Below are 23,016 nucleotides of genomic sequence, written 5' to 3'. Positions count from 1 at the left end.
GGGCAGTAAAAGTTCATCAGTTTCATCTTTTTTGCTTCTCGTTTAGAAGCAGAATAAATGATCCATCACTACAGAAGAAGCCTTTCTTTCTGTCACGGAAGTAATGCAGACCCAACACGTTTTATTAAAATGTTTTCCCCTCATTATTTCAGTCCTCTCAGCTCTGATAGATCTTACTGTTTCATAAAAAATGTAATCTGAAATGTAAATAAGGGTCTTGATACAGAAGGAAGAAGTAATGAGCAGCCTGAGCCACATTTTAGGACTCTTGATTGTAATTACTGACAAAGTGATTTCTCTGTGCCCCATTTTTTTTCCTCCTTAAGTTGTCTGTGACACCCTCAGACCACAATGACATCTATGGTTTAAAACCATTAAATCACTGTAGCACTCAATATTTCATTTAAAAATCTGGTAAGCCTGCTATCTTTAAACCTGAAAATACAGGCTTTGTTAATTCCTGAAAGACATGCAATGCCTATATTTTTTAAAAGAAAGAAAAAACAAACAACAAAAAAGGCAAAAACAAGGTCTTTTCAGGGTTCATATTATTTATTCATCTGCTTTTGTTTAATGTTTAGCTAGTTTAAATACTAAACCATCAACATTAGGACCTTGACTTGAAAAAAATCTGTATTTTTGAAAGACCTTTTAACAGCTAACTTACGAAATTTTCTTAAATTATATCTCTCCTAACTATAATATGAAATAGTCTAAAATTTCTTTTTAGGGTTAAGATTACTAAATTACAGATATAATTTTCGAGTTACTATAGGTTTGGGTAGCTTAGACTAGATTCTTTCCAATTTCTTACTATATAACTCTATGTAATATGGCTCTTAATAAAAGACTGTCCCATAGAAAAATTTTGTTAAAGAAGGACATAAGCATAATGTATTAGGTTATTAAATATGAAATGTCCGATTTCCTTAAGCACTAAGTTTGACAGTTGAATTCTCTGACATTTCACTTTGACATTTCTTATTTTATTTTTATTGTGAAGGTACATCCTCAGTCTTTCAAACACATGTTTTGGCTTATGATTATCTTTCAAGTTTTTTTTTTTTTAGAGCAATTTTTGTGAAACCATAGATAAATCAAAAATTCGTGTTATTTTCAAATATGAGTTCTGTTGTGGAACCAGTGTTGCACCGACAGCTTAAAATAGCAACAAAGTGTTTGGGAAGGATGTGGCTAATGAACGCATAGTACATTGATGGTTTGAGAAGTTCCGTTCTGGTGATTTTAATCTTGAAAATGAGCCATGTGGGCGACCTGAGACCAGGTGGATAAAGATGAGCTGAAAGCTGTAGTGGAAGCGAATCCATCTCAACTGACATGTGAATTAGCAGCAAAGTTTGATATTACTATTCCAACAATATTGGATGATTTGAAACAAATCGGCAAGGTAAAGAAGCTGGATAGATGGGTTCCATGTGAATTAAACGAGCATCAGAAGAGAAATTGTCTTGAAGCTTCCCTTTCTTTGCAATCATGACATAAAGGTGAACTGTTTCTACACTGTATTATTATGTGTGATGAAAATGGATTCTTTTTTGACGGCTGCAAGCATTTGGCACAATGGTTGGATAAAGATGAAGTGCCAAAACACAGTCCAAAATGGAATATTCTTCGAAAAAAGCTAATGGTGTCTGTCTTGTGGTTCAGCACTGGTATTATCCACTATAGTTTCATGAAACCTGGTCAGTCAATGACAGCGGATGTCTGCTGCAACCAATCGGATGAAACAATGAGGATGCTTGCCATTAAGTAGCCGAGATTGGTCAACAGAGACAGGCCAATCCTCTTGTCAGATAATGTCATCCAAACAATGCTGCTCAAACTACAGAGGGCTGGACTTGGAAATTCTCTGTCATCCACTGTATTCACCGGACCTTGCACCAACTGACTACCACTTTTTTCAGGCTTTGGACCACTTCTTGCAAGGAAAAATATTCAATTCTTAACAAGCTGTGGAAAATGCCTTTTGTGATTTCATCAGCACTAGCTCTTCAGGCTTCTTCGTTGCTGGCATAAGCAAGCTACCGTTAAGATGGCAAAACTGTGTTGATGGTTTAGGCACATACTTTGAGTAAATGTACTGCTTCTTGTTTGAGATATAATAACTAAACTCTTGATTCGAAATCGGACATTTTATATTTGATGACCTAATATTTCTTTCATTTCTAGAAATGGTTTCTCAAAGATATCAACATGTCAATCAGACATTAAAAATAAGAAAAACATGAATATCCTTTGTTGTTGAAAATAGTATTGTAGTTAATTAAGTGGATTAATACTTATTCTACTGTGTTTACTGTGTTTATTCATAATTATGGAAATAATTGGTAAAACTTATTGTGATTAGTGCAGTTTTAATGAATACTAATTGAATTAAGGGAAAAGAGGATAGTTTAACATGTTAGCAAATTATGGTCACCACTGTCATCAAAATCCCATTTTTTGACTTCAAAACATTATATAATTTTTCAGATTAAAATACAGGAGCCTTTAGTAGTTATGTATAATATGAGATAGTTTGGAATAAAGATATAGTTACCCATCAGAGAGAAGATTTCCATAAATAGTCTTGTAATGTGTCAAGTATAATAGGAAATTGCAATATATAATTTTAAAACATATTACTTATATGATTATTTCTAGTACTAGAACAGGTAGAATTAATATAATAATTTGTTCTCACAATTGTACTTTTTATAGCCTGTCTGTTCTAAGAGTGGCAATTAGAGTTGAGTGTGCTGGAAGTTGCTTCTCCAGTGTGCTTGTGTATTTTTTGATGAAATACAGTGAGTGTCTTAGGGCTCTAAAAGAGAGGTCTGAACATACTTACCTACCCCTGTATATGTAGATTGCTGTTTAGAGTTGCAGGTAATTTTTCTTTCCACTGGCACTGAAACAGAGGTTATAATGAAACCAACAATCTTTATGCATTTATAGAAACTGTAAAAATTTTATGGAAATCTTTATATAGAAACTAACAGTGTTTCTTGTTCAAGCTCTATAAGCAATGTAGAAACATGGTACGTTGGGAAAAATAAAAAGGTGCCCTTTCTCTTATGGTTTTATATTGCCTATGTGATTTCAAAATTTCACTATAGGCAGTTAAACAAATTATAAAAACATATATCAACTATATACTAAAAAGGAACAAAAATATGTTGCATAACTCAAGGCTAATTGTGATGGAAATTGGCATTTCTGAATTGCATGTAATTGCTTAAATATGGAGTTTTCATCTGTTCATGCTTGAGGTATGCTCTAAAAGAAAACATTTCTTAAGCTCATAGTTACAGTATAACCTATGTAAATCAATTGGAAGATTCTGATTAGAAAGATAATAAAGCTAATACTTAAACAGGACATACCACTTGTTTGTTGATGATTATCTCATTCTTTTGGTTGAGCTCTTATGTATGAAAACTTTCATATTATTTTTTCCTAAATTTTGATTAGCCAGAGACAAAACATTTCTACTGTAAAACTTGTTCATACCCTGATTCATAGAAAGAATACTATTTAGTAAGAAAATTCCAGATATAATCCATAGCTCTTAAATTTTTTTGTTTCTATGAAAGGAAGCTTCATTGTACTGACATTGTTGTAAGGTAGCCTCATTGTACCAACATTGTTAACATGACACACACTTAATATTTATGCAAAGTGTAAAATAATAAAATTTGTTTTTTATCCATCCTTATTAGGCAGGGAAACCTAAGCAGCAGTGTGCCTAATCTGCATAAAATGTGACATTGATTCTATAAAGGTTCTCCCAGTTTTTCTATAGTAATTTGTTTTAGCTACAGATCTTCAAATCGGAATTGAGATTTTGGATTTGTATTCACCAAGCTCACAAAGAATGGCATTGGACTTGGGTGTATTCCATTTCTCTTGGAAACTGTTGAGCTTTCTTGTTTTTTCCATTCTTCTCCAAAGAGAAGAATGCTTCCAACCTACTCTTATAGCCTATCCACATTAGATACACTTTAAATGGTGAGGTCACCTTTGATCCTGGAAACTTTTTATGATGCTGTATATCATGGAACAGAATATGTGAATTTATTTGAATCTCATCCAAAGGATTTGCCTATATAAGGGTCACATGGATCTCATTTTAAAATGGCTCTACAACCTGCTCTTAAAAAGAGACCAATGTACAGATACAAGTGACTATATTTTCTGATTTTTTTCCCTTCATATCTTATTTTGGTGGCAGAAATAGTTTAGGAGATGAGGTTTGATTTTGTGCATTGAGTGAGAGATTGATTAAGTATACTATCTTCAGACTTTGAGCCAGATATTATTGTACCAGGCAAAGAGGAAGAGAGGAAATAGATTTCCTCTCTCTTCTTGAAGCAAATTACAGTTTACTAGGCTGTAAGTGTAATGCATGTCTAGGCTTTTTTGATGGTTGTGGACCAATGGCATAGTCAGAACACCTGAAATTGGGAATGTTTCTGAAAACTAAGATCTTTGGGTGGTAGTGCCTCTATGATCACTTTCCTACAATTTCTTGTTCTTTGTCATGTGAAGCATAGAAATTAGTTAAGTAAATGAATGGTATAGAGAAACCCAGGTGGAAAGTCTTGGAGCTGCCCTTAAAGAAGATCATCTTTTAGGCTTGTTTTAGATGTGTGCTTTTTCGGATTCATTGTTGATTCTTGGGGTTTTCAACCTGTCGCTCAAAAAGGTCGCTTTCCATATTTCTTAGTAACTTGGCAGTCTAGAATCATAGGTGAAAATGTAATTTTCTCATCTACAGGTATAAACTCTCAATCTCTTCACACCCTAAGACTTGGGAGCCAATTGTTAGCATGATAGCAACAAAGCACCCTGCTGAAGCAGCTTTCTTGAAGTGGCACATCAGTATCCACGATTACCACCGATTGTAGCTATTTTCGTGGACTGTATTACAGATTTCTAGAAGATTCATTGATTGCCGATGTATAAATGCATCCCAGATTGAACATCTACTTATTTGTATATATTTTAAAGTGTCCCATGGTTGACGATTGGCTACTTTAAATGTTTTCTGAGTATAGATTCATGGATGGGTAAAAAATAATTTACCAAGTGTTGCCTCCTATTTTTTTCTGTTACAAGTCAGCTTTATCATCTTGGACAAATGTCAAAGTGCTTTTTAAAGTGTTTGCCGAAGAAAAACCGCTTTGTATGTAAGAGGTACTATTCTGTAATTTCCATATCCCGAGTTTTTTTCCCTGTTCCCAGAAAAGGGTGAATTTAAGAATGGGATAGGATTGAACTGGCTTCTTAATGAAAATGTATTTCAACCTTAAGCATTTAGCAGAACTCAGTTGAAAAACTGAGACATTTTCCGACTTAAAACTCTTCTTTTAAGTTGAAGGTTTCTTCCCAATTTGGTCACTCCCCAGCTGTTACAGTTATATAGAAGGAACTCATTAAAAAGACACATTCTTTTTGAGCCATTCTTTCTGAAAGCATGCCAAGCTATACAGCTATGTTGTACTACTACTTATTTGAATCTGACTCTGGGAAATGGTAATTATGCAATCTTTACTTACACATTTTTATGAGAAGTATTCTTTTGGTTTGAATCTGGCTCCCAAAAAGCCTCACTAAATTTTAGGTGTCTATGAGTACTATTGGATGGTCTTGTTTCTAGTGAGTTTTGCAATGATTATAACTGAGTAGACTATGTCTGCTTTTGTAAGCTGTAGTCTCTGTCTTATCTTTAGCCTCATATAATCAGTCCCTGTTGCTCTTCGTTTGCATGTACAAGTCTGTAGTCACCAAGTCCTGTTCATTATCCTTCTTAAACTGCTCTCTTGTCCATCCTATTTCTTATATTTCCCTCTGCACTCACACTCTAAGCTTCCCTCATATGGACTCTTCCCAATGGCCTATAATCCATGACCCTGCAGTCACTACCCTTAAGATGCCTGGAGATACCTGAAACCTAAATCAAATGGTACCATTTCTTTTTAGTCAAAACTCTTGATGGCTCCCTGGCACTTTCAAGATCTCCAAATTTCTTAACTTGGACTTAAGTCCCATCACAATTTGACTTTGACCCAACCTGTCACCGAGTCTCCTGCCACCTCCAGCCCAGTCATAGAACACCTCCCCATTTGCCAGTATGCTTAACTATTTCCCTAATGCGTATTTTTGCCCAAACTGTTTTTATGGTTGGAATGTTTTTCTCCCTTTTGTCTCCAGACCCCTACCTCAGTATACTTCTGTTCGTACTGCTTGTATCACCTTCTCTGTGAAACTTGCCCTAACTAATCACTCTATCCTCAGCTCTTGGAGAGCACTTTGGAACATTCACTCCTTATGTTGTATTGTTTATGTCTGTCTCTTTGTCCATCTGTGAACTCTTCAAGTATAGGAATGGCTATAGCCAGTGTTAGAAACTCCTCTTAGCAGCTAGGATAAATTAGGAGCTCAGTGAATAATATGAGGTGTGATACAGGCTTAATTGCTAAGGAGTTAAGAGTCTAGAAAGGAGAGTGTAGAGGCATGATAGTGGTGATTAAGAGCATGGACTTTGGAGCCAGACTGTTTGGGTTTTAATCCTAGCCATGCCATTTATAGGAATTTACCACTTTGGGATTTAATTTCCTGACCGGTGTACTAGAGATAGCCATAGTAAAGACCTAATAGGATTGTTATGAGCGTGTAGTGATTTGAAATGTGAGTAATGTTTAGAATAACATCTGACACCTAATAAAATCAATTAATATTGTCTCTACTATTATTAGGGATAGACTAAAGGTAGCAGGGTAACCCTGTTTTGTCAGGTGTTAGGGTTGTGTATGAGAACCTTTGCCTCTAGAAGTTCAGACTGGTCCATGGAAGAATTCTGGAAAACCTTCCCTTTCTAAATCCACACAGTTTCTTAATTAACAAAATTTAGAGAAGTCATGAAGGTGAGAGAGAGAGTACTTTGTCAGGCAAAGAAGAGATATAGGCCAGATGCAGTGGCTCACATTTATAATCCCAGCACTTGGGAGGCTCAGGCGGGAGGATGGCTTGAGCCCAGGAGTTCAAGGCAGCAGTGAGCTATGGTCACACTACTACACTCTAGCCTGGGTGACAGAGCGAGAACTTGTTTCCAAAAAAAACCAAAACCATACAGAAACAGTTCTTAAATATATATGTTTTAAAATGTACTAAGGATATAAAAAATCTTTAAGTGGTGATAAAGGGGCTTCAAATAATTAATTTTTCTTTATTTTAGTCCAGTTGTGAAATCTGTATGTTGAGATTCCCATGTTCAAAACCTCAGAAATTTAGTAATGGATACCACAGTCCTTGGAAATGAGCCCTTTTGGTTGTATATAGTATTTTGTATAACTGTGGTAGCTTTCATTTTAAAAGTACTTATATGCAGTATAGTAGGATTAAGATTCCTCTGGCTATCATAATTTCAAACTGTGTAACTTTGGTCAGTTTTGGATTTCAATTGTGGTATAACGTGAAGCCCAGACTGGGCTAATGTGTGTGTATATGTGTGCGTGGGCTTACACATATAGCAGGTGGGGGTTTGGTGGGTAGAAATGAAGAGGTATTTATAAAATAGTTGAGATTGCCTTGTAAAGAAAATTGAGCTTATCAGAGATCATTTACTCACATATCAACCTTGTAAATTATATGATATAATGTTTCATGTTGTTTTTATCTCTGTAATGTTCTTATCTAGCCTCTTTGTCTACTACTGATTCATTTTTCTTAAGTCAGCTCAAATGTCACCTCTTTTGAGGAGTCTTTCACATCCCCCAGGTAGAGTTGCTAATCCCTCCCTTTTACTTTTACCATATTTCTATCAGAAAACCTAAATACTTTATATACATTGTTTATGTATCCTTTCCCTTTCCCGGGCAGAAAGTCAGAGATTCTTGCCTGCTTCGTGTCCAAGTCTGTAGGACTTGGCACTGTGCATGCATGTTAGGCCAAATATTTGATTTATAATAATAACTGAATAGTGTTCTCACTGTGATCTTTGGGCTCAGAATCTGAACTAGGTAGGATAAACCAAAACATATTAATACATTTATTAAATCCCAACCTACCTAGCAGAGACTTAACCAGAGGCGTTTAAGATTGATATATTTGAATGTATTTTGAACATGATGCCTCTTTATGTAACATCTAGTTTAAAAGTATAACCTATTAATATAAATTGTTGACGATGTTGTTTTTAATCAGAGCACTCTTCCAACCTGCCAGATACGTGTCATTTCTGGGTATCTGAACCCCTGGCAAATTGAGAAATGGTTCTAGATTTTTAAAAAGCATCTGTTATCATATATAGATTTAATGGAAGCTAGAAATACTTTTCATTATTCATGTCTCACTAAGAAATATCACCTCCCCCCTTAAATTTTTTAAGTGCTTTTTTTGGAGGGGGAGGGGGTATGTTTGGCCCAAAGAAAATGTAGAAGGCAAATATCCCTATGTTATGTGAGGTTGACTTTGGATATGTCACTTTGGGCAAATGCATTATGTTTTCCACCTTATTTTCTTCATCTATAAAATGAAGACATAGTACTAACTTTGTAGAATTGGCAGGAAAAGTAATCATAATGCATAATGCCTGAATTTGTCTAGTTAAATGAATGTTTTCTGATGTAGCATGGGGGTGGGGAAGAAGAGAGGGTTTTGATGCTTCCATGTAATTGATGATGTCTGATCTTGTATTAAGTCCTAGAATGTAGCTAAGTCCTTACTATGGATAAAGAGCCTGGAGTCAAGTGATAAAACTAACTCTTTTTTTTTTTTTTTTTTTGAGACAGAGTCTCACTTTGTTGCCCAGGCTAGAGTGAGTGCCGTGGCGTCAGCCTGGCTCACAGCAACCTCAATCTCCTGGGCTCAGCGATCCTACTGCCTCAGCCTCCCGAGTAGCTGGGACTACAGGCATGCGCCACCATGCCCGGCTAATGTTTTGTATATATATATATTTTAGTTGGTCAATTAATTTCTTTCTATTTTTGGTAGAGACAGGGTCTCGTTCAGGCTGGTTTCGAACTCCTGACCTTGAGCGATCCGCCCGCCTCAGCCTCCCAAAGTGCTAGGATTACAGGCGTGAGCCACCGCGCCCGGCTAAAACTAACTCTTTTAACACCACTTTCCAATTTCCCAACATAAGGCAGAAAAAAACAGCTATTTATTCTTTTGTCACCTCCAGACACGCCATGGTTTTCCCTCTCTCTGGTAACCACAGTATCCAATCCAATATACTTTTGAGACTAACGGGAACACTATGATTACACAGAAATCATGCGTATAACTGGGATATTCTGGGCAAACTGGTATGTGAGGTTACTCTGCCCTAAGACCCTATATCAGAACCTCACAAATCTTCCACTGCACTGCTGCAGCTGGAAAGCAAGGTGGGAGGAAGTCTTTAGCTTCATTCCACGTGGAGGGCTCTTACTGCACAGTCTTAGCTCTATGAGTGTTTGTGACTGTGAGACAGAATGCTAACCACATAGGGCTGGAGACTGAGAATCTCTCTTTTGAATAGTTAGGCAAGTTATTTTACCAGTCTACCTGAAAATCATTTTACTCAGGTCTCAAGGTGATAATATCTGCATAAGATTACTGGTAGGATCATTGAGCATATGTAAAACTTCTAGCACAAGACTTGACATATAGTAGCTGCTTAATTAGTCCCTTTCCACTTGTCACTTAGTCATCCCCTGCCCCTGAGAAAAGATGACCATTGGTCTACGAGGAACAAAAAAAATGCTGAATAGATTAGTTTCATAATCAGAAGAAACTTATATAAGTCAGTTTAGATACTTTATATGCATAATTCATATATTATTAGGCAAAATGTAATTAGGTATAAGTGATAAGCCTCTGACAGAAATGACTAATATTACATTTTTATGAGCTTTAATAGTCTTCTCTGTTCCTTTCCTTTTTTATGTCAAGAATAAATATTAACCTTAGAGTTGATTCTCTGATCAATTTAAGTCTGCTTTGGCCCATGTCTCACTGCTTCCTATGACAATTAAACAGGAAGGCATGTAGACTGTTAGCATAGTACTTGACTGTAGTAAGTGCTCAGTTAATGTTACTTTTTTCCCTTCTAACTCTCCAGACTATCATCCAGTCATTTTTTTCAGCACCATCATTCACTGGATGTTTCCTATATACCAGGTACTTGGTTCAACACTGACAATGGGTATAATCCCCACCTTTCTTAACTCAGTCCAGTGGGGAAGATAGACCTATACATATATCTTCTCAATTCCAAGATACACATTTTAGCATCTCTGAAATTGGCATGCATCTTACAGTCAATGGTATATCATTTTATTTGTAGCATTTTTCCCCTAATGATACTTAAAAATAATAGTTTTATAGTCAATAGCTTCTTAGATTTAATAATATACAGTAGATTATTGCAATAAAAAGTCACACATACTTTATCTGTACACAGGAAAATGTACTTTGGGAACTCAGAAAAAAATTACCTGCTATAAGGAAGCAGGTTTTGAAGAGAGATTTAGGGTGGTCCTGTTCAAAATGGCTGCAGTTCCTTTGTTGCTCTCTTTGACCACGGCCACACTCCCTGTTGCCAGGGTTATTATTAAGGTTCCTGTGTAAGGCTCCTCTTCCTCCCTGGAGGCCTGATGGGCACCCAGTGGGATATCTTCTCCCCTCCTGTAGAAATGTAGGGCCCCAAGATATGGTAAGTTTGTTGATAGAATGAAAAGAACATCATTGGGATGATAAGCTAACTGAGAATAGCCTGTGAATCCACCTGGAGTCTGGAAGACTTGGGGGAAGATGCAGGGTTTAGAAAGTCACCTGCAAGCAGGTTGTAAAAGGGTCCAAACCCTTCAGTGACTTCCATTGTATTAGAATAAAGCCCAGACTCCTTAACCTGCCCCATAATGTCCTGAATCATTTGGCCCCTGCCAACCTATCTAGCTTCATCTGCCATTGTCTCCCTCACCTCCTCTGTGCCAACATGCTGGGCTGCTTTTAAGTTCCTGGAATGTGCCAGGGGCTTTTGTTATCATGTTACTACTTTTGCTTCCCTCTTGCTATTCTTCTCCCAGTCTTTGCCCGGTGAATACCCGTTGGTTACTCAAGTGTTGGCTCAAAGTGTCACCTCCCTGGAGGACTTTCTTGCCCGTTTCATCAGGCCCCTGCCATTTTGTCTCCAGCTCTCTGTTCTTTTGCAGTTCCTGTGGCAGTTTGAGTTAGGTATCCATATGTTCATTTTTATAGTGTCTGTCTTTCCAAGTAGATTGTAAGCTCCATGTGGAGAGGGGCCACATCTTGCTTGGTCACTGCCTTATCCCTGGCCTCTAGCATATTGGTACTAAATATATTATCTTGCTTAGGGAAATATGTCAGTTTTCTAAAATGACTTTGAAATACAGTATTTGATTTCAGGGGCTTCCTTGTCCCCTGCCTTGTTTACTAACACTTGGAAAGATTTTAAGCAATCAGAAACTTTTCTTCAGAGGGTTATCTTGAAATTGAACAACAGTGGCAGATATTTGAATCTAAGTCACATAAACGGATCATCAGTTTCCCAGCAAGTATTAGTGGTAGTCTGAGTTCTTTTCTTGTTTTGATGAGGTGAAAGGGATTAGCAATCGGCAGTGTACCAATAACCTAGATGGCGGGTCTGGATTTTAGACATGTTGAACTTGAAGTGCCTGCAGAAATGTCCAGCAGGCAGTTGGAATAAGAGCTTGGAGCTGGAAAGGTGGTTCTGAAGTGAAGATGTGAATTTGAGGGTCATTCACCTAGTGTTGATAATTGAAACTAAAGTGTAGGTAAACTATTAATAGAGGAGGATGCAGAGAGAAAAGGAAGAAGATGGTTTTGGGAAACACATGTAAGGGAAAGGAGTTGATATCAAGTAGTGAGAGAGGCAAGAGGAGGCCCTTTTATCTTCTTCATCTAACGGAACAGTGATGGACAAGTGACATGTTTGAGTACAGCCCAGGAAGGGCTTTTTCCTCCTTTATTACTGCTTTTAAAAATATTGTAAGCAAAACAAATCTCAAATTGAAGAGTTCTCAATAATCTAGAAAGCATAAATTCATTTATCTGTCAAGAAAAACCCTGCACCTTACCTATAGAAGTGAACTATTAATCTCAGAGGGAATTGTTTCTATGAGGAGTCCATGCCACAATACAGTTGTGAATTCTGGGTAGTAGTAATGTGTTTCATTTTAAATCCTTTGCACTTTAAAAATTTTTCTGAAAAAAGCAAGAGCATGTTTGTTTGCAACAGGCATTTTGCTATTTAGCAACAATCACATGTGAATTGTTCAATCACTGAAGAACCAGCATGATTGGGATTGGCATTTTTACCTTCTAGGAATTTTTGAATTTGAGTTTTTGAGTATTGATGAGTTTGTTTGGGTTATGTTGTTTGAGTAGGCCCCTTAACACTCTAGATCAGGGTTGGTAAACTACAGCCAATTGGCCACATCCTGCCTGGGGCTGTTTTTGGTATGGCCTGTGAGGTAAGATGATTTTTTACTATTTTTAAGGGTTGTAAAAAAAAAAAAATAGCGACTAATATGTGATAGAGACCTTAAGTGGCTTGCAAAACCTAAAATATTTATAGTTTGGCTCTTTGGAGAGAAAGTGTGCTCACTCATTCTTCAGGTTGTAAGTTGTACAAGAAAGGAACCCAAAATTTCATATGAAAAGCTCAATTGATGTCTGCAATTCCAGAATGTCTTGAATATCTTAGGGCTTTTCATTTAAATAATGACTTACCTGTTGAATCGTGAGAACACATTTTCAGTGGTGATATAAATGTTTACTTGTTTGATTGAAAACTACCTTGTATGACTTGACAGTACAGTGAGAGGGCAAAAGGACTTCTATATTGCATGATATCTCAGAATAGTTCTGGAAAGTGTGTGAACCTATTCTGGTACCATTGTTTTGTTGGGTTTATCCCAGGCAGCCTCAGGTAAACATTAGCATCTGTATGTTGGAGCAAGATATACAAAATAAAACCAAACGTGGGATTGAATTAATTTCTTTGCTGGCCCTCTGAAGAGACTTTTTTTCTAGTTGCAAAATATTAAAATCCTTGAGCGTTAGATTTTAGAAAACTTTTTGGGTTCTGTGGTGTTTTATTTCAATAGTATTTTATATGACCTGCTGTCTTTATAATGAGATGTCATCAATCTGTTCTGAGTATAAAATTTCTTCAATCTTAATTCCTCTTATATCTTTCTAACAGAACCAGCAAGTTGTAGGAAATAAAAGTTAATTTGAAATGGTTCTGTAATTGGAGATGACTACTGAGTGAGACCCTGTCTAATCAATTGCTAAATAATTCTCTCTCAAAAGAGGATTTGATATTTACATTTGATTTTCATATTCCGTTCACAGTGTTTATTGATGGTGTATAACATTCCCTGCCACTGGATAAATAAAGCCTATTGTTTCCTTTTCAGCATTTTAAGCTATTATTCTCATACAAGAGCTAATAAGCAGAGGGTTAGGCATATTACCAAACTATGATCCTGTCTATGAGAAGAAGCTAGGAACCTTGATTAATAGGCCTTGTTAACTGATGTTTCAGCTCCATACTGGTAGTGCTAGAATAATTTGTATAAACCAAGCAGTACAGATTCCTTATTTTAGCACTAAGACTTACAAAGGCTTCTTTTAGCAGCCTTTAATTTTGTACTTATGTATGTGACATAGCCTGTGGCTGTGATAGCTACTGTGAATCTGCAGTTGTTTTGGGATGAAAGGAAGAGGCAGCTGGAAACTCGGTAGCTACATCTAGCTGTCTACCTAGAGAAGGCCTTGATTTCAAGTTTATCTAAACAAGCTCGACTAATCCCAACTATCTAGGGGGATCCACTGTCAAAACAAGCAGCGTGGCCCTGAGGCAAACACAGCTATACAGAAATGAAGGCTGGGGCTTCCAATACTCTGATGACTGCATACTGGAGGCTTTTTTCCCCCCTGAAAGAGGGTAAGAGAGGTAGAATTTGCATAATGCCTTTTCATTGGAAACTTTTGGAAAGCTGACAGACCTTCAGCTTATAGATCTGTAGCCACAATACAGAGTCTATAGGAGAATCCTTGAATGACCTAACCATATTGAAAGAAAATATAAAAGCGTCCAAGTATAGCTAAGTGAGAGAGGAAAAGAGGCTGATGCATTGTCTAACATCTGCTGTACTTCTCGTTAGTTTTGTTCTTTGCTATTCTGTGTGGACTTTGGAGAAGCCTAAGACAGCCTAACATGAATCCTATAATCTTCCTTCTGAATATTTATGTAGCGTGCCAGCTTCTAAGCTGTCCTTTGCGTTTTCCTACTTCCCCCTCATTTTCATGCTCTCAAATGAGGCCAACATTTCAAAAGCTAAATAAATGTTTGTGAATGTTTATAAAAGATTTGCATAAATTTGTCCTTGTCTGACAAAGATCACTTTTTTCTTATGCCAGTTCTGAAAAAAATTTTTTTAAGGTTTTGGTGCTTGTCTTGACAACAAAGTCCTGCATCCCAGAACAATGATTGCTGATTAAGTGGGTATGCAATTGTGACTGAATAGGCTTTCAAGATACTGGGTTAAAAGACCTATCATCTGAAGGCTGAATTATAGAATTTAGAAAATGTTATCAGAAGTACACATTTAAATCTATTTTTTGGAACCATATCATTAGGTAAGACAAAGAGTTCTTACAAGTTAAAAGAAAAGTATAGCCACCTACTGTTTAAAACATTCTCCTGTATAAATTTTAATAATTAGAATGTTTCAATAACTGAGAATATTGCTTTTCTTTCTTAAATAATTTTTAGACCTTTAGGTACTTTATGGAAACCGTAAGTCTATCGGTCGTGTGTGTTAATATGGTTACTGGGGCGATGATCAGAGGGAATTTACCAGGCAGTGCTTTAAGATATCTGAATGCTCAATCATACCTTGAGAAAAATATAAACTACATGAAATATGTGTTAGGGCTTAATTATAGGACACACACACACACACAGCGCCCAGACACTTATGCCACCGATGTGTTTGCTGAATTCATTTATCTTTTAAAATTAGAATGGATTTTGTGGGGTGGCAGGGGAAGTTGTGGGTAGAGGTGCTAATTTAGTTCAGAGATATTCAAAGATTGGCAGGAGAGAGAGGTAACAGCCAGTTCTGTTAGTCCTTTGGTTGTATTGGTTTAGAGGTTTAAGTTGTCATTAAGGCACAAACTAGAGCCACTTCTCTGACACAGTTTTTATCACATCTGCTAGGCTTGTGTCCCAAGAGGAGACGTGGAGAGCAGTGAATTCAGCATGGGCCCATTATCGACTGCTTTTTCGTGTGTTGTAAAAGGAGTGAGACCTCAGGGAGGCTTGGAGCCTCCTCCCGTGTAATGTCCAAGTCAGATTTGAAGGACTGGTGGCAGGAAAGCTTTGGCCTTGGGGTGTGAATTCTAAGAAATAGAGGCACAATTAAGTTTAAAAAATTCAAGGACTTTGAGCTTGATAATGAAAGATTTTTTTTTTCTAGACTAATGTGAGCAGAAAAGTTGCCCATCTGTGCACATTTTTGTGTGCATTTAAAATATTTAAAAGCTGACAGCTTTTAATATGCTTACAAAATAGTATTTCTATCAGTGCTCTTTTTTTTTTCTTTTATTTTTTAATAGTATCATCCTGAGGGCAAGCTGCTCCTTCAGTGAAATTGTGTTTGAAATTTTACTGTTGGGACCCTATTCCTTTGCTATGTGCTGACTTGTGTCCCCTTCCCCCTTCTTTTTAGAAATATTGATCACATAAATGTTCAGATAATAGGAATTAAAATACGTAAGGAAATGAACAAGACAATATTCAAGAGTACTGCTATTGATTCCAAGGCATTACATTACTGATGCGATCAAATACCAATTGTAAGAGAGCGTAACCAAATCATTTGTTCATTTTGGAAGTGTGGAAACAAGTGTTAAGAATTTTATTGACATTTAACATTGACCTTATATAAGTATAGTTCTCCCATTTCTAACCACTTTGCTGTAAGGTTTAAAGTTAGTAAGAGGAAATCTTGGAAAGGATGTTATATAATACTACGATTATGAACAACTTTGTTTTAGGTAAGAAGTTTTGGAAGAAAGGGAAGGATGCAAAAGGATACAGTAACTTTGTTATCTTAAAAAGTTTTAAAATAAGATCCAATATTTTTACTTGGAATTTCAAAGGTCATGAAGATTTATACTTAGGAGTAGTTTTAGGAGTGGCTCTTCTGCTGCCGAAAGCCTTCCTCTTCTGCACTTAATGTCCTTGATAATCTATATATAAAGTTTATATGATGCATATTCATACACTGTGATGAATTTCTTTTTTATAATTTAATCTTGGAATTACAACATTGATTCTGTATATTAGATATTAAACAAATCAGCATAGTCATATGTATGGCCCAAAATTAACTAAAGTTTTTAAAAAATAAAGTAGGGGTAAATATTGAAATGTACCAAAGAAAGGAAGCAGACTCTGCAGCATTTGAGCAGCGTTGTTAGAAACTTGACCCGGCTTTTATGTTTGGGTGTTGAAAGGCCTTTCTGTAAAATCTTTTATTCAAAGCTGCTTTTTCTCACTGCAAAAATAAAAATTTGGTTGTAATTACAGTATGGATCTTAGATTTGATACTTATAGTGACGGAGAAAAATTTTATTTCCTGTTTTCACATTAGGGAACTTCTGATCAACATTCTTGAACTTGGTGCTAATTAAGCTTCCAAGAACAACTGCTTTACCCTTCTTAATGATAAGCATTTAAAACCTTTGTTAGCTTTCACTTGGAGCCCCTGGTTTTAACTTGAAGTGGCTTAAAGTAGAAATTTTGTTAGCTTTTTGTATGTTTGGGTTTTATGTGTGTTCTGTTTTTAACTTTCAACTTGAATTTCAAGATCATCAATCAAAGGCTTTTCTTTCAAGTCGGTGGCATTGCTCTCTATTGCAGAACTTAGAGGGTCAGCATTTCCCTTATGCTATTAAAAAAAATTTAAACAGAGAATATTTTAGAATTTGAGCTCCACTGATCTTTTCATCACACACCTACATTTTGAAATGAACAAGTAAGTTAGATATAAGAAACCCAGGAAATGTTCTCCTATCGTCTCCCCTCCTCTCCCTCCTTTGCTCTTTTTTTGGATAAAAGTAAATTATCAACTGCTATATCAGCTTTCAGCAAGCCACAAAGAGGCTAGTTGTGGCTTTACATATTTTAAAATACATTCATTTATTCAAGCTATCCCTTTGCTTTATTTAAATGTTTTTATGCACACATTTTTTTTCTCTTTGAACTATTGAGAACATGCCTCATCTCCCAACATTCTGTAAGTCCTGTGGACACTATAATCAGCCTGCGCTTTTATCTTAAGATGGCATTTATTTGTGGGGCGTGTATATCTGTGTGTGACTGGCAGTTGTTTTCATCTGCCGAATAAAACTAATTTTTGTTTGTAGGTTTCAATGAAGCAATGAAAACAAAATATTTGACATCTGAAATGATGGCTGTTGCAGGATTTCCTATGCCCCCACTTTGCACCCCAAATTCAGGATGAATTGGTTTAGCCTTCTCATTATTTATAATCTTAGTTAACTTCATTGAATTTAGTCTTTGAAGTTTTGCTTCCAGATAGGATTTTATAATGGATAATATAAATTTAAAACTTTACTAGATTCTTGAGCAAATGGCTCAGCTTCAGCAGAACATAATCTACTTTCTCCAGATAGGAGTAAGTTCCCTTGATGGGAACTTCTGACCAGATGAGAATTTGAATTGGGTGAAATGAATCCAAAGTAGACAGAGATGAATCTTGAGTTCATTTCTGAATTTCATTTGCAAGTGTATCCAGGGTTAGGTGTGTTAATTTCAATATGTTGATTCATACTCTGAGGCTTGGTATCTCCTTGTGGGCAGAGCTTAGAGATGTTGTTGCTTTTCTACTACACTCTCCCTTTTAGTATATGCGTAACTGAAAGGTTTTTGCAACTGTCTCTCTACCACATTTCTTCCCTGCCCCCTCTTCTTATTTCTTCCCACATGAAGTATCATATATTTTGTTAGAAAAGCCCTTTTGGAAATTGCCTATTTCATAAATTGTCTGGTGACACAAAGGGGTTGAATGCTGTATTCTTGTCTCATTTATTTTGAAAACTTTGCTACTGAACTCACCTTAATCAATGAGCTCAGTGTTGTCTCCAATAAGTTATGTGTTGGATATATTGATTGGGAGGGATTTTAGAAAACCCGTCTGGGGTTTATAATGTCAGCAGTGTTTTGATTATGAAAAGAGTTGGAACCTGGGGACATGGAACCAGGTGGCGAATGTCCTAAAGCCAGTGGTGACATGGTGGACTGGTTCCCTCCTGGGATCTAGTTCATGCCCTGCACTTTAACTGTGGTGACTGGCTACTATAGATTCACTTTTTTGCTCATTAAAATGTTAAAAAATCAAACTGTACATAAAAAGATTTGTGAAAATATAAACTTGGGAATTGATCTGGAGAGCTGGCACACAATCCTCCCCACCCCCTGCCTTAGCAATGAGGTCATTTACATTTCATCAGCTGTGCTGCATCTCCAAGATCCGATTTATGTGGCAGTAGTTGAAGATGTACTGAGGCTGGTTGTTTAAAAGAGCTTGTGTAGGTAAGAGAAATGGGGGAGAGAACAAGAAAATTACCGTGTACAAAGAAAGTTCCCTAGCCAAAGACATAGGTTCTATAGAGAAAAAAGGGTTGGTAATGGGTTAGTGACTGTTTCCCCAGTAAATTTAATATTGAAAGACTGTGGGGTACTCCCATAAATAGAAGGCTCAAAATATATTTAAATCAGGGTTTTAAAGTCCCCTCTCTTGAAGAGTGGTACTTTTCATATTTGAATAATTGTGTTTTCTTTTGGAAAAAGAGAATAAGGTAGTTGAATGTTTATATGTAAGGAAAGCATCAATATTAAGAAAATTAGTTTATTTCAGCAGTTTTTATTTACCAAGAACATTGCTTGTTTTTCCCCCTCTCTTCCTGTCCTCTGCTTCCCAAACTAAGAATTAGATATCTCAGTTCTGATTGAGATAATGTGTGAATATGCCTAACAGAGTAGATGCTCATTTTTGTTTTCTCCTCTGACAGCATACCACCATCTTGTTTGACTTAAATTGGAATATCAAGCTCCTGTAATATCACAAACACGAAGAAACATATTGTAATGTACAAACATGTGCCTACATTTGCCTGTACTCTCTTTCCTCTTCCCCTCCCCCTGTCCTATTGCTTAATTAGACTTATCGCTGCCTTCTTGGGTAAAAAGGAAAGCTCATGGGAGGTGGGTTGCACTCAGCCTATAGTGGGTATTTTGATATTTGTTCTAATATTATCTGACAGACAAGTTCAAGTTTGGTTATTACACTTGACATTAGAAAGTGGTAAGTAGTTTCTATATTGTAGTGAGTAATAAGTTGGGCATATTAGATTTCTTTGACTCTGCTGTAGAGCACAATGCTTTCTCGTAGCCATGGGGGTCCTTTCTTTCAAAAATCTTTGAGGCCTTTTGCCAGCACAACTCCAGCATAGAGTAGAGAAGTGCTTTTTGCACCTGTAACTTTTGAGGGGTAAAAGATAGCTATCTTTGTAGCTGATATTGGCAATGAGCACTTGGTAGTGAGTTTTAAAGAATGGCTGGTACATATACTGAAGTTAAGGGATGCTTTGTGGTATTATTTGAAACTTGAAGTGGAGTGAAACTTATAAGGAATTTTTGTGTGTGTAAATCATAAGGGTTTTGTGTATATGGATTATAGTATATTTTGTAATTAAAACTACAGACTTTAAAATGAATGTTTTATGTGATCTCTTTTCCTGTATTTGCCTGATAATAACATTACATGCTGAGAAATTGCCTTTGTTCTGATCCTCTATTACCTATTGCAATTTATTTAAACATGATTAGTTTAAAAAACAATACACATGGACTTCTGAATGCTATATTATAAAATTTAAAATGTATAAGTAATGCCTCTTAGAATAGGTATTCTTATCTACTTTTCCACTTTTTAGTTTCCTATTCATTTACTATTTCATGACATGCCTTAACAGTGCTGTGATATACATAGTACCAGTCCAAGATGATATTAAAAAATAGGATATGCTCAATTGAATTATGTAGGCGGAACATGCTCTGGCAGAGCAAGTCAGTGTGCTTTCTGCTTCATTGAGTGGGTTATTAGATTGATGTGGTTTATTTCTTGAATGATAGAACTGGTTTTAAAAATAAATGAAGCGAGAAGCATCAATTCAGTTAGCATTGATAATTCATTATTATTGGTTAGAAAAGTGCTACATTTGTAAACTGATCTTTAATTTATCACTTGGATTAGGATTTGCAATGGGCAGGTTTGTTTTAATTTGAACCAGCTTCTCGGTGACTGAAAAATATGTTCTTCATTTTGTCTTGAAGTTGGGTTTTTAAATAGTTGAAAAGCAAATCAAATGCATGAAAGGAATACTTTTTTAAAATTTATAACATTGGTCTGTGAACTTATGATAAGCACCAACTGTGGGCTGTTTAAGCCTGCAGTTAAATGCAGTCAAGCTAAAGAAAATTCTATGAAGGAAATAATAATTAACTACTTATATATGTGTATGCTATATATGTGAAATTTGTCTTTTAGGAAAAGTCACACACCACTGTATATTGTGTCTCATGTATCAGTATTTATTCTTTGCTTAATGTAAAGAGAATGTCTTTGAGATGTTACTCTTATTATTTGTACCCTACTCCTGAATAATGTTCTTGGTTTGATGTACCTGTATGTTTGTATTTAAACTGGTAGTTTGCTTTAGATTTGGGTAAATTACAAGCAGGTAAGTATGTTTCATTATGATAATGATATTTAACTAGAAATAGTGCATACTTAAAATTGTTACAGTTTGGTTCCAAAATAAATCTATGCCAGAAATGGCAAGTTCTTTATGAAGTAAGTAAATGAAGTTTTAAACTATAAAAAATGTAGTTGACAATGTTCAGGGACAATTATCTTCAAGTTGGCTTTCTATTCTGCTGTGATTTGGCCTATTGATGTTGGGAAGCGTTGTCTAATCCCGGCCCCCTCTGTTCCTAGGTAACAGGCAAAAATGGTGCCAGCAACAGCGGCCCTGCCAGGCCAAACCCATGTGGCTCGGTGTTATTCACTCTGATCCATATGGTCAGGCTGGAGATGGTCCCTGGAGGGGTGTTAACACTCAGCAACCCAACCGCCTCCCTCCCTTCAGAGCTTTCCTGCATGGCTCCTGCTGCTTGCCCATGTGTGATTCTTGATTAATTTTTCATTTTTAATGAAGTTTGATCATGTTTATTATTTCTCATGATTGACTGCCTAGTACTCCTCCCATGTAATTGATAAAGCCCATATTTCTTCATCTGTCTCCTCTTTCTTTAGGGTAAAGTTGCTAGATTGTGTGCTGTGGTTAATGTTAGATTTATTGGTCCCATTAGATGTATAAATTATCTCTCTTTCTCTCCACAGGAAGTTCTACAGACTTTGACCAAGTTTTGTTTCCCCTTCTATGTGGACAGGTAGTGTCAGATTTTCAAATTTTACTAGAAAAAAGTGTCAATAAACCTGCTATAGAAAATAAAAACCACACCATTCTTAACATTCTGTCTGTTTAACCATGATTTAAGACACCTATGTTCCAAGGAGAGTTGCAATATTCTCCCTTCCTGGAGATTTTATTGACACTATCAAAAAGTTTAAAGCTCAGAGCTTTGCATTGGTTAGTTTGTGAGATGTATTTTGTATGGCATTAAATTTTTGATTTTGGTTGTCAGACTTAAACCGTGATTAAGAATGGTTGGTATTTAATCCAATGCTATTTAATTTTTATTTAAATATGAATATATTTGGCTTAAACAATTAATTTTCATAACTCCATGACCTTTGAGTATTATGTAGACTTTGTTTTTCTTAGATTTCAACTTACAATTTAAATCAGCATAGACCTATCTTGTTTAAAGGTGCTCAGCTATTTAAAAAGAATATTGCTAAATAGTGTTTTACATTTTGTTTAGGTGGCTAAGAATGGTATCTCTAGGGAAATCAGCATTTTATAGATTTCTAGACTAAAAAATACTAAACCATCTAAACATTTCTTTAATATTTACATTATGATAAACTATTTCTTGGAGAGGTACAAATATAAGAACTCTAAGATAATTAAAACAATCTGAGGTTTTGCTCTGTTTTGTTTTTTAATAAGCCACTGGTAATAATTTTAGAAGAGCTTTTTTCTTTACTTTATAAAACTGTAATTTATTAACTATGTTAATAAAATGACAAAATAATCATCTTTATCTTATTTTCAAGAAATGTGTACTGTTTTTCATTATAGTTAAAGCATTAATTTTTAAAAATCATTTATTTGCCCACTTGATTGTTGTCTCTTTTCAATTTTCTCTTAATGGAAATTTGAACTTTGAAACTGTAGATACATTTCATCTTAAAAATTCTACTTTTATTGACAGAAAGGCTGTAGAAAATACCATCGTAACCAATAAATGCCATAATATATTCCAAGAAAGCTATAAAATATGCTCATCTTCAGGAAGATTGTATTATATATTTTAGTGTATCCAAACAAGGCAGGGGTGGAAAAATTTTAGAGATTTAGAGTGTATATGGGTAGTACACTGCTTGGATCTTTTCTACACTTTGTGATAACAGTGTCCTGGTATACTTGGCATAAACCTAAAAATGATGTGAGATGAGAATTGGTAGCCAAAGGAGTTTAAAAGAGTACTAAAAAGCAACTCTGGAATGTTGCCAGCTACTTCTAATCACTGCTCTCCCTGGTTCTAACATGTTATTTTTAAAGCCAATCAACCATTGTAGTATTTCCAGACCTTTTAAAATCCTGGTACCAGGGATGTTTTAGTAGCAGGTTGATGCTTAAAACAGAATAGCCTTAATTCTAAAAGGGTCAGTTTTTGTAATGAGAGTCCTCTTG

At 35.8% G+C, this 23,016-nt stretch overlaps 1 protein-coding gene across 4 annotated transcripts in view; it reads left to right on the top strand.

The window, feature by feature from the left end:
- The window catches only part of DENND1A (DENN domain containing 1A), a 493,327-nt gene that overhangs the window by 124,043 nt on the left and 346,268 nt on the right, over positions 1-23,016 (top strand). For all 4 annotated transcript variants that reach the window (XM_012771853.2, XM_012771851.2, XM_012771850.3 and 1 more), the window contains exon 4: positions 21,537-21,586. In XM_012771853.2, coding sequence (XP_012627307.2) covers positions 21,537-21,586 — 50 coding nt within the window. The remainder of the gene's footprint in view (positions 1-21,536; positions 21,587-23,016) is intronic.

This window comes from Microcebus murinus, chromosome 12, assembly GCF_040939455.1.
Source record: "Microcebus murinus isolate Inina chromosome 12, M.murinus_Inina_mat1.0, whole genome shotgun sequence".
NCBI lineage: Eukaryota > Metazoa > Chordata > Mammalia > Primates > Cheirogaleidae > Microcebus > Microcebus murinus.
This window is presented reverse-complemented; position numbering and strand designations above follow the sequence as displayed.